Below are 13,318 nucleotides of genomic sequence, written 5' to 3'. Positions count from 1 at the left end.
AGGGAAACAGCAATCATCAGGACAGGGAAACAACTTTCATTCCAAGCCCCATTTCACTTAAGACTTTGTACAAGAATGCAGCACTATCATCCCTCTTTCAAAATAGATACCAAAAGTATTTTTAATGCCACAGTCCAAAATTTCACTCACTCTACCTTAATAGCTAGCTCTTTATAGTTGGAGTGTTAGATATTTTGTAATCCCTAAAGACTAGTTAACTGGTAGCTATTCTGAAATGTGTCACTCTGTGATAAATAATAAAATAAGCCAAGAACCAACTGCAGATAGGCTCTAGCCAGTTTTTCAGCAAGAGTAAAGTTCATTGGATTCACCTTTATTTGTTCATTTCAAGGGCCACTGAAGTTGACTCCCTTCTCAGCTCTGAAACAATCCACAGCACTTAACAGGTCTGTGTGTGGGCACATGTTAGACTGTAGGTGTATGCTATAGGTGCACATACGTAGGTGAACCATTTTATGCATATTTATACATATCACAGCCAAGTGACACCCCACAGCTCTGTGTAAAGGTGTCAATCTAGTCATTAGATTAGAAAAAAAAAAACTTTTAAAGTATAACATCAGAAATTGCACAACTCAATACAGTGGATCAGTTACAAGCAGCTTTAATGATTTTTCACTTTTTGTATGATTATCCTCAAAGTAGCATTCAAAAATATAGTGCAAAATATTTATTCATTTTATTTACAAATAAAATGTGCAGTTCTGCCTCTCCTTACCACAGTAAATGTAATTCTTCCATGTGATGAACAGAAATTATGAGAAACATTTGAAAGACAAAGTTCATTTTAAACCCAAGAACAATCAGTTATATTTTTGTAGAAGTTGCACAATATTTTTTAAAAAAATTGTTTTCAGTTGGGAAAAAAAAAGAAAAAGAGTCCAGGCAACACTAAAGAATTACATATGAAATAACGTTTTTTAAAACATAGTTATTTTGCTTTGACAATCACAATGCAAAATTCTTACCTATACAGATTTTTATTTTTTTTTTTTTTAATTTGGTAACTAAAACTTAGAATCTTTACAATGTAATGCTTTTTCACTTCTTACTATAGAAATTGCCTTGAGGGAAAAAAGTATTCTAGTATCTTCCTCTGCCTTTGATGAAACAACAGATGCTTTGGTTAAAGAGCAATTCGTGCGCAATAGTGTTTTAACTTGCAAGGCAGTACTCCTTTATTAAGTTGGTAGAATTCCACTAGCTGGATGAGATCAGTAAATCTGGTCTGACCATCATCAAGGGTATAAAATATCTTTCCATCATCTTCCAACTGTAAAAATGGAAAAACAAAATAACATCAAATCCTCTTTTGATATGGTATTTCTTCATGATTAGAATACTTGTTTGAGAAATCTTCATGAAGAACAAGGTATTCATAATCCTATGACTATGGAGAGAAGGGAAAATAAGTTGATCAAACATAAAAAGATCAAAAATAAAGAACAAAAATCATGTATTCTTTATCTTTCTCTCTAAGACAGGTACATGCCTAAAAGGAAGTAATAGTTTAGTAAGTAACAGAATACTCCTTTATTTTATGACTTTGCTCTGGAATGATAGCTAGAGTTAATATAAATATGGAGTTTTTACAAAATGACAACAAACAAGCTGCAACTTACTCATAGGTTTCACCTTTTGCTCAACTCACTATTCTGTATAACTTCTACATTTTATATCACTTCTTTTTTAAGGTGCAATGTGGCTACACACTAGTGCATTGGTGTACTGGACGAAATGTCTATCACAAAAGTAACATGCTTGATGTAGTAATATGTCGTGTAGGAGAAGGAACTGCTGCTGCTCCAAATGCACATGCCGGAATAGATACAGGAGAAAAAGAAGAAATGCCAAAATATACCTTGAAAAACAACCTGTTCTAGATTACTGAACATTAGCTCTTGCACAATCTGTATTGCATTGCTACTACATACTGTTCTCAATGCGTTTCCTCTTCCGTTGATATATCCAATATCAAGAAGCTTCAGCACAAGAGTATTAATATAAATAGGTAAGAGGGTAAAAAAAATATTTTATTTTTTTTAAAGAAGAGGGGAAAGAAAAAGATATTTTACAAGACCAAAAGAGTAGTGAATAGAACACCCTGAAATTGTGCAATAGATGCTGTGCTAGGAATGCAACTATCCTACTTAGTACATGGAATGGAGAAGATGCAATTATCTCTTACCTGTAATTAAGATTCCTCATCTGAAGCAACTGTTGAACTGCTTATGATTCCTGATTATTCTACCCCTCCCTTTCTACCATGTCTGGAAGTTGTTTGTAATTTTTTTTCAGACTTTGGTCAATCCAGGTCAAACACTTCTAGTTTAGGAATTATCAATGTGTGCATGTGTAAGCTCCTGTGTTCCATCAGAAAAACAAAAAATGGATTAGCATCCACTGAACTTTGTTTATGCATGCAATTTTCCTGCCAACACACTGAAGACAAGAAAGAGTTGAGGATTCAGACTTCTGTTGACCAGACTTCATTTTTATGCTTTTTCCCTGCTCCAAGTCATTCCCATACCTTGAAGTGAATACCAGACAGATTGCTAATTCTCTGAAGAAAGTAAACAGCGTTTTGCAAAGTAAAAGCTCCTACTACAGTTATGTTGCCCAGGAACCTAACATCTTCTGCAAGCTAGGAAGGCTGCAATGAGAGAGCGTTTATGAGAAAAGGACAGTCCCAGAAACAGCTGTATATGTATTATTCTTCAGTCCCATGGACTAAAGAACAGCTAGTTTCAGGACAGACGACAGTGAAATTGATTTCTATTAGCTTAATGTACTAAAATTGAAGAATAAATTTAAGATATCAAGTTCTCTAATTTTCACAGTATGGGATCTCAAGTGTTTCCTAAAGATTTTCTTTCCAACTTTTAAAACTCAGTTCCCTGCTACCTACCTCCAATACTTGTACGTTACCAGTGTTAACACGACACATGTATTAATGTAGGTGAAACGATCTAGCAGGGTGTACACCCTGCTGGGGACATTTTCAACTTGAAGTAAACTAAATGTAAGGGGGAAAAATCATTGAGAGACTGCATTTTTTTTACTTTAAAAAAAAAAAAAATCCAGAGTGCTATTTCTTTATTAACATTGAGGGGGAAAGTTTATCTTTCCTTCCCCATGGAGGGAAAAAGGCAAGATTTTGGAAGAACAGTAAGATCTGAAGTTCCAGAAAGTAACCTTGATCTCCAACTAATATGCTATAAACTTACTACAGTAGCACAAAAAAAAGTCTCGGTTCTTAGAATTCTTCATTTAGAAAATCATATGCAACTAGAAGCATAACTTTTTTTTCCTCAAAAATATTTTTCTGAACTCCTTAAAGAGTATTGTTCTAGTAAAAACCAAGCAAGCAGTAAGTCAGCATACTGGACATGGCATAAGGGGATAAGGGACTGAAGGCTACTGGAAGTTACTTTACAAAAAGGAATTGAAACGTGCATATATATGGAGAAATAACAGTTTCCATACTCACATTCTCTCCCTCTGGATTAAGTTGTACTTGTTGCAGATTTCCGGCCTCCCCCCTGCTACCCCCTACCCCCCCCCCCCCCCCCCCCAATAACTAGCATGGGATAAATTGCTTTACAAAAACAATCAAATTTTCCTTAAAATCAGACAATTTTTACATTAAAGTGATACAGGTCTTTCAGACCTCAGCTCTGAGATACGATCTGTAGACTGTCAAAACAGATTCCCCATTTCTCCACAGGTCCTACATCAGTAGAGCAAAGTTTTAGCAGGCACATGTATAATTAATTCCTCAAATGCACTGCTTGCATCTGCAAAAGAACACTAGAATTGACCAGATCTTTTTATTTTATTTATTTATTTTTTTTTAAGTGAAGAGAAGAATCATACAGGTCCATAGCAAACTGAAGACAAGTGCAGCTTCCTGCCACATCTGCTCTTAAAGAAAAAAGGGTTTGTTTCCTGATAAGAAAAAGCGGTCTCTTGAATTTGAGACTTACATGACATCCCAATGAAGCAGAGTCATACAGTATTTGTACAGAGTTCAGAAAGGTTTCTAAACCATACGACAGCTATCCTAAAGTAAATACAAGAAGCGACCATAGTCAATAGAAACACAGAGATCTTAAACCTGGGATTCTGATCACTGAATATATGCTGACGCTCACAAAGGAACTAGGGCATAGCTGTCACTTTTGGATGAAGGGCTCCTGCAATGCTTGTAATTAATGAAGCAAAAGTCCTGGACAATTCTTTTACCTCACATTGATTCCCTCATTTTCACATTACAAATAATGCAAAAATGTTTCTGTCTTATTCTACAGGAAAGTTTTGTTTTTGTTTTGTTTGTTTTAAAGCCCTAGATAAGGAATAAAGAAATTCTGTGAATCGACTACATACATTTCTCCTGAGAAACAGCAGAATCTCCCAGATACTTCAATAGGAATAAACAGAGGCTCAAGTATTATTTGGCTTGGAAGAAAGGTTCTCGTCAAGATAGAAGAAAAAGCTACAGGTATTCTCTACTCTCAAGCATCTGTGGCTAAAATAGATAATGCTAAACTGTTTCTTTCCTCAACGGAAGCAATCTGTAAAGAAAACTGTATAAACCTCCTTTGGAGGGAGTGGAAAGGATTGGGAAAGCCAGCCATTCGGACAGTAGAATTGGATTATACCATCAAGGAAAACTGATAAAAATATGACTTCAATTTAGGAAATTTCAGCTTGCCTGTATGTAACTGAACTAAATAAACATATCAGGTTTTTGTTACAATCGTCCCCCTGAAGAAGGCAAGGACATGAATATACCACAATAGCATAAATCATGAAAAGAGGAAAACAGAAGTGTTTGACCCAAAATAAAAGTGAGAAACTTTTAAACAGATGATTCAGTGATACACACACGCAGAGGTCATGGGCAGTCCACCTAAGCTGATGACTAAAAAGAAAAGACAATATAACTTTCATTAAAATACAATTTTCATGCCATCATGGTTGCTTCTATTCCAGTTCCAACAGATTTGTGCATTTATTCAAGGCGATTTATAGGTAAACAAAAACATAGGATTATGTAGTACTAGTCAAGCTTTGTAATAAATCAAACGGCAAAGCTCGAAAATGTTCAACTTTAGAATATTTATGATTCATAGCAACACAGCGATACAGGTATCAGGTATTATGTTTATTATCATCTGTACAGCAGGGAAAAAAAAAAGACGAAAAAACAACTACAAACTATAACAATTATTTGACTGTATTGGCTTACAACAGTATATTGAAAATTTTACTTACGGGTACAATTTGAAAATGCTTTATTTTTAATCCATGACTCAATGACAATACAAATGTTTTGGGGTTACTTTGGCTATCACGGACCAAGAATACCCTAAAAGAGATTGAAAATTTTCACATTAAGGTTCACTCTGGAAAGCTTTGGAAATACCCAGTTAAAATTGTTGTACATTTAAAACAGTAAGTATTGTGAGAAGCAGAGATAATCTTAATTACAAAAATTATGCTTTTAATCATTATTTCTTTGAAAATGTGTCACTTGAAATACTTTTCTTAAATTCTTCTTCACCTTGTCTATTATGTGAAAAATATGCATTTTCAGAATGAATGACACTGTAGGCGTTAGTTTTACACTGCATAGAATTACAATACATCTCTTCAGACAGAAAAGCACTCTCAAAGTTTGTGCCTTGAAGAAAAATTTTCCTTGGACTCTGACAGTCACCTAAATCACAAGTTTTATAGGGAAAACTTGAAAGGACGTTCAACAGGAAGTTTACAGAAAAGGTAATGCAAGGCATACCAGAATACTTTCCACATCTGGCCCATATTCATAAACGTACACTCAAATCTGCACACTGATAAAATTCTCACGGAGACAGAACTACAGTCTATACATTACAGCATAGTTACTGATAACACTGTCAATGGCCAGCACCGTCACTGCAAGTAGTTCACTGATTCCAACCAGATTATAGACATAGTTTTGCCATAATCCTGGTATGATAATCTGATGCAGATGAAGAATGAATACCATTTCATTGAATCACTGAGTTTGGACTACTGGCAGAGAAGAACAATTTGGAGGACAAAGGGAAGTACCTGATTCACAGCTTTGTAGTGGAGAGACTGAACGGTTTGTACTATGCAGGTCTGGAACAGGTATAGTTAACAAACGTATCACAAAAGGGAAATGGAGGGACAGTCATTGGCAAGAATTCTCCTCTTTCAGGAGGAAAAACAAATGGGCAAAGTAGACTTGCAGGTGTCAACCAAGTGAGTGCTAGTCTCCTCTTTTGTCCAACCATCTACCAGGAACGAGAGCACAACAACTATATGAAAATCAAGGATATTTTTTTTTTTTTTGGGGGGGAGAGGAAAAAAAAAAAAAAAGAAAAGAAAAGACAACAAAGTCTTTCAGTGAATTTTCACAAACTAACAACAAAGATCCAAACTACTGGGTATTCTTAAAATTTTGAGGATTAAATGAGTTTTATTTTTACAACAGAAGTAAGAAAATACCTGGAATTAAGAAATTTGGAGTTCATAATCATTAGTATTTCTATCAAAAAAAAAAATTATGTTAATTCTGAATTCTGATACTAATTCAGTTTTAAAAGATGGATAATTGTCAGCCCCGCATATGGCTAGGAAAATAAGGACAAATAGTTCTCAATACACTCAGACTCTCCTAATAAGCTCTCTCTCACCACCTAGTGGCCTCTCACCCCTTTCCAGGACTTGAATTAATTTTTTCAAAGTAGTCATCCCTTGCATAAACTTAAATCTTTTTTTTAAGTTTGTCATTAAGACCTGGTCTTTTTTTAATTCAGGAAAAAAAAAAAAAAAGACATTATAAGAATGTGACACTTTCCCAATATACAAAATGAGTTCTCTAAACCCAAATATGGTATGGTGATCCACATTAAGCAATACACAAAGTAATGACATAGCATAGAAAAGAAAATGTATGTCGATTAGGATTTATGTTCCCATTTATCATTTCTTTTGAAGCCTACTTTCCTACTTTTTTGTTGTTTGTTTGTTAGGACAGGAGAGATGAGCAACATTTCTTCTCCTTCACATAAAAAAGATCTTTATTTACTCTTTCCTAACTCTATCCTAACAGAACTACTTTAGCCATTGAAGAACCTTTTAAAACATCATTTTATTACAAAGAAAGGACTGTACTTCACAGAATTTTAGGAATATTGGTTGGAAGGGAGCTTTTTAGACATGCTGGATGATTCAAAAAAACTGTTCCTTCATAAACATATAAGAAATTCTCTGAACGACCAATTGAATTTTGTCATGACCCTTTTGGTAATGCTATTATCCAATTCATCTATTGAGTATCAATTAGTTTCCAATTCTGTCAACCACTTATCACTGAAAAGTCTTCAAACATAAGAGGATGAAGTATGAAATTTGCAATGTTGCTACACAAATGCCTTTAAGCATGTTTCTTCTACATCTGAACAGTAGATCCGAAAATATTATTCCTTCGTAGCACACCCTGAAAGATAGTTGTTGTCTGTAATTCTGTCATTAAGTTATTCTACTACTAGGAATTCTGCAGATTCTTTATTCCTTTATGTAAGTCCCTTCACCTTCCATAAGCCAACATGAACAGTGCATTTGTTGGTACATATGATATTACAGAGGCCCTATCACCTGCTGTCATACATGCAAGAGATTGCCCTGCTTGGGATCATTTTTCTATCTCTAAAACACCTTAAAAAGCTCAGCTTGGATTTTTTTTTTCCTCAGCAGAAACTAAAATCTTATTACTCCCATGAAAAACTTCTGTATTTATGGTGCTAATTCATTCTTTCAGCCCTTTTTCTTTTCTTTTAAAGAGCAAAGCATTTTTCACAAGCTGTAATGTATTTGTGTCTTCATTGTATCTCAGGAGTATGCCAACATATGATTGCTCATGTTCTAATCAATTCTAAACAATCCACTCAAGAGTATCATCCTCATCAAGATCACCATATGTATCTGTGAATAGATCCAAGAATATACCATAAACAACACTATATTAAGCAAGTATTTCTTAATACCTAGCATGATATTCACGTTCTCATCTCAAATGCTATTGCTGCTTATTCCCCAGGTCTATCAATATCTTAACAATATCTATGTAGCCACTGACATACACTGAAAGATTCATCAAGTCCTAGAATGACATACTGCTCAGACATGTAGATCATCCCCATGTCCCATCTCTCTCTTGGAACAAATGCAAAAATGAATGCAGAGTACAGAACATTTTCAGGGTGATTACCCAGGCTTAAAAACAAGACCCCTGAAATTTAAAAAATAAAAAAGTCCAAATATCCATCCTTGCTGAGTATGGTTATCTTTGTCTTCCCTTCCTTCCCATCTTTTTTCTTTGTTTTCTAGAACCCTTTCCACAGATGTAGAAAACAGTATTAAAGTACACTTAATCTAAAACTGAAGGAATTTAACCAGTTACCTGGCTACAGGTACCTAACTGGAAACAGACAGAGAAATGCACAAGTTTCATAGAATAAGTCATTGAATAAAAAAGGCCCATGTGTACATTTAATACAGCATTAGGGATAAAAAAACAGAAATGAAAAATAAGATTTGAACATGAAATGCATACCTGGTCATTTTTATTTGAATTAATATTTAAATGATGGAAAAATAAACATGAATAGTCTTACCCTAGTATTTATTGTTTACCATTAAGGGATAGTACAATTCTTACTCATTTCACAAGTAAAAGCTTTTTTTTTTTCAATGGTTATCCCTGCATAGTTCATGTTGGAATAAGGTTAGGCAATGTTTTTATGGTTTCCTTCATTCTTTCATCACTAATAAGAGACACAAAAAACACTGGTGCCAAAATTGACAGTTCACAGAGAATATTGTGCAAATACAGAGCTCAAGTGCTTGGCTCTGAGTGGACGCAAGTAATCTGTCAGTGACAGAATCAAAGTGTTAGATCACCATTTTATTGCTTCCAGAAGACATAAAATAGAAACCAACTGATCCCCAGATAGCCCTATATAAAAGACATTTTATTTCTATTAGATAAGTGCAAAATCTTTCTTCCTCTGTCTCCCCCCGCAATAAAAAGTACATGAAAATAGCAGTTGTTGACTAGAAATGTGTCTCCGAAGAGTTATGTAAAGAATTAGCTTACCCATCTACAAGTCCGTGCTGCAAAATAAGTCTCTGAGCTTCATCTCTAGAGATTTTATGATGAAACCAAGACTGAGATCTGTGTATAGCTGGAGAAATAAAGATCTTTAAAAAACATATTGAATTTATTGAAACAACCAACTATTGCATTTTTCTGTACTGAATTAACTCACACATACCCATGTTAGACATGGCAATAGGACTACCATGTGAGTTGAGTCGCAGACACCCTCTCCTCTGTGTGAGAGAAAAGTAAAGATTATTTCAAATCTTTTTTGTTAAAATCAAAAAAAAAAAAAAGTACTCTGATAAAATGCTTATACCCGCCATGCTAATCCTTCTTCAACTGCAACTGAAAGGACTTCCATTGGATTTTCTATAATTCTGCTTCTGTGTCCTGAGAAATCCATTGCTACTAAAGAATTTTCTGAAATACTTCTCTGCAACAAAGAAAAATACATTTAGTGGTTGGGTTTTTTGTTTACTTTGGTTTATTGTTTTGTTTTTAAGATCTATGTTTTACGAATGAGTTTCTGAGAAAACATTGCATTTTATAAATGGTGTTTCAAATATCTGCAGCATTTCCCATCACAGCCAAACTCATTACACCCTAGGGAACATTTGTAACTCCTGTATTCTACTATAAAACTCAATTTTACAGTTTGGCAGGACAAATCATGTCTTTGCGTTACTGTGATGGACAACAAATACATCCCTTTACCATAAATTCTATTTATACTTGTAACTATAACTATCCTTTTGCATGTTTAGGATAAGTTAGGACAAGCTAGGATACATTTAGAAAGTTGTCCAAGTACCAGAAAAAAAGAAAATGCAAAATTATTATGCATAATCATCTTATAAACAAAGACTTAAATTATTTTGCTATGGCATAAATTCATGCATCTTCTATATAAAGTTTTGCCCAAAGTTTACCAGATTTAACCACTGGAAAAAAGCCATTTCTATGGAGATTAAGTTTTATCTTAATACTTCCCTTCAAGCTCTTAACTATCACAGAACAAGCACAGACATAACAGTTATGGAATCTAATACTTTAAAAAAAAAAAAATAAATAAATAGTTTGTCTTTTTTCCTCATAGTAAAAACAAAAACAAAAAGCATTTCATGTTTGACAAAACAGTCATAAAGCTCACCAAAACAGTTGCCAGAAATCCAAGTTTATAAAATCAAGTTTAATACCGATTGTAATGTCTCAAATGTTCACTGGCAATGGTAGATCAAATAATTAAAAGAACACTCTAGTGTTCTGTAAGTGAAAGTAACATCTAGAACATAGGAGGCACAGAGTTCTGTAGGGTTAACAAAACTTTTCAGTCCAAAACCTGTTTAGCTCCTGTTTAGTTACAAGCAGATTCTTCTAGCATGAATATAACTCAAAATGGAATCATAGTGCATTGTAACTGTTGACACTGTAGTCTAAGGTGAACCTGAGTAACTGTAACCTGTAAAGAACTTTGCAAAAGTAACAGAGAAGGGCAAAGAAAGAGAAATGGTGTTTCTCTAGGAGAGTGCAGAAACTCCTTGCAGCTGACTTGGTTGTGAATTATTCAGAAATGAAAGTGATTCCTCTATGAAGTGCATACATTAGCTTAAGCACTTAATTCCTGAGCTTAATTCACCAGTTATACACAAGTACAAAAAATGTACCAGGCTTAATACCAGTTATAGATTCCACCTGCATTAGAATTTACATGAGCTATATGCATGCAGCAGTGTAAGAAGAGAGAGAATCAATAATAGCTCCAAGACCCATTATAAAGGCAGCAGCTGGCTATCGTTAGCTTCTTCTTACAGACAATAAAAACATGGTCAGTATATTAAGTGCAATTTTGAAAGCATGCTTATTAGCAATATCATAAAACAGCATTTTTGTGAATATCCATAATGACAAATGTATATCTTAGGTGCTTTAACATCAAGAACTACCATAAATGCTCAAACACCATAAATTCATCATCACAAGTTCTGGAAACAAGCTGTTTTTACCCAGTTTAGCCAATGAAAAGCATGAAGTGACATAGTGATATAAATCACTCACAAAAAAAAAAAAAAATGATTCAAAGAACTGGGATATATATATGTGTGTGTATATATATATATGTATGTGTGTATATGTATGTATATATACACACACATATATATATAGATATATGGGATATATAAATATAAGATATATTAAAGAAAAGGACAACCTGATCCCCAACTATCTGACTAAGGAGATGGACACAGCATCCAGTATAGGGTGCTGTTCCTCCTAAACCTAGTTCTGCCAAGTTATGGTGTTCCTCTGAAGTCCATTCTATACTACATCAGATGAAATCCGAAGTAAGTATTAAACCACTTTCGAGGGAAAAAAAAAAAAAAAAAAAAAAAAAAACTGTATACTGAAAAGGATTTGTTAAAGCTTCTGTATTCATCCTTTACAGCATGTGTGACCTTAAACACTTTGCTTCTTTTTTAATGCATTTATAGTTCTCCTTCACTTTTTAAATTCTTTTTTACATTCTCTTTGACAGTGATAATAAGCCAGTAAACTCCCAAAATACTGAAGATTTGACAAAGGGGAAAAAGTCTCTTAAATTGGTCTAAACTACTCATTTTGCATTAAGTAAATTAATTAATTAGCTCTCTAGTCTGTCCTGAGGTCCCTAAAGATTTCAGCAAGCATTCACATGTACAAAGATTTGCAGGATCAGGTCAGTAGTGTAACTGACAGAAGTCACTTAAAAATAGCATGATGGCAGAAACAAAGTATTTATTCATGGAGCTACTGTGGGACATACCATGGGTGTTATATTCAAAGGGCTGCAGCCACTTCTACCTTGATATGGTTGCATGTAATTCTGATACAGCTGCATCCCATACTAAAACCAGAAAATAAGATGGTTAGCGTTTTAAACTATAAACCTAAGTCAATAAACCTTTCTTACTTGCCTTTTTGTTGTGTTTTTTTTTTTTTTTTTTTTTTTTTAATCATTAAAAAGCAGGGACAAATGCTGGTAGGATAAGGAAACACACAACAATGTCATTGCTGTTGCCTTCCTAAATGTATACTCTGCATTAAATTCTGACTATTTAATACACTAACATTTGCCTGTTTTGTCACAGACACTTTTTAGAAATATTTTTAAAGTTCCCATCTTGTGTATTCTTGTAGTTTTGTTCAACATCACCAACAGTCTCACAAAATTCAGCCAGGTTACACATGCTTAATCTTAAATTTAAATGTTTGCAGGACTCCATCGAGACATCATCCCATCCCCTAAAATGATTCCAGCAATTTAGTCTGTCCCTGTTGGGATGAATGTTCAGCTTTCATTGTACAAAATTGATACTGCTATTTTATGGGAACCTGGAATTACGTTACTTCTCTAAATCACAAGATCAGAATTTCACATAGTAAACTTAAGCAATAAGTTAACTCCACACAGAAAAATTACCTTAAGCAACCTAATTGCTGTCATCCAACAGGTCCTACTTTGCTCATCATCTGCACAGAGCTGTTTCAGGTCTCTGGTTCCTCCTGATTTGTTAGGCTAGAAGGCCACAGCACATTTTTTTTAGCATTAATGCATATCTTGAAGATAATACCTGTTGAAATAAAAGCCACTAATTCTCCTATTTTATAACAGACAGCTGAACATTGTTTTTAAAAACCTTAAAGAAACTTAAGCTTACCTAAAAACTGTGGCTTGCTTTAATATGTATCAGAATGATAAGCTTGTACCTTAAAGCAGAATCCATAGTTTGTTGGTGCTCCAGAAATCTTTTTGCCTGTCAAAGACATGTACATATCACTATTGCTGAATTCACAGAAAAACTGCAGATGCCTTGGCTCCTAAAAAGAAGAGCAATGTAATACAGTTAGACTATTTTTAGCTAGCCTCTCCAGATAAAAAACTCAGAGTAGCGTACTAGTTATTCTAACCCAAAATACAGTCATATCTCAGTTTTAACTGTGAAATTGTCTCAAGAAACCTAGAAAGAGGCAATGCAAAATTCACTTCCTAATGCAGAGGAAAAACACCTTATAAACTAGGCAGAGTTCACTCTTCCAGAGAGAGGGGGGGGGGAAAAAGTACAAGTGATATGATTTCTGGGA

At 34.2% G+C, this 13,318-nt stretch overlaps 1 protein-coding gene across 1 annotated transcript in view; it reads right to left on the bottom strand.

The window, feature by feature from the left end:
* Positions 1–1,099: 1,099 nt before the first annotated feature.
* Positions 1,100–13,318, bottom strand: part of GRB14 (growth factor receptor bound protein 14) — a gene marked incomplete at its 5' end in the record, with an annotated part of 64,884 nt that continues 52,665 nt past the window's right edge. Inside the window, 8 exon segments of the mRNA XM_084289485.1 lie at positions 1,100–1,294; positions 5,299–5,392; positions 9,194–9,281; positions 9,372–9,429; positions 9,516–9,632; positions 12,000–12,080; positions 12,657–12,752; positions 12,944–13,054. Of these exon segments, the coding sequence (XP_084145611.1) occupies positions 1,148–1,294; positions 5,299–5,392; positions 9,194–9,281; positions 9,372–9,429; positions 9,516–9,632; positions 12,000–12,080; positions 12,657–12,752; positions 12,944–13,054 (792 nt within the window). The 3' untranslated portion in view covers positions 1,100–1,147.

The sequence above is a fragment of the Netta rufina genome, assembly GCF_964035555.1.
Source record: "Netta rufina genome assembly, chromosome: 6".
In the NCBI taxonomy this organism is placed as follows: Eukaryota; Metazoa; Chordata; class Aves; order Anseriformes; family Anatidae; genus Netta; species Netta rufina.
Note: the sequence above shows the minus strand (reverse complement) of the source record. Positions and strands in the feature narration are given on the sequence as shown.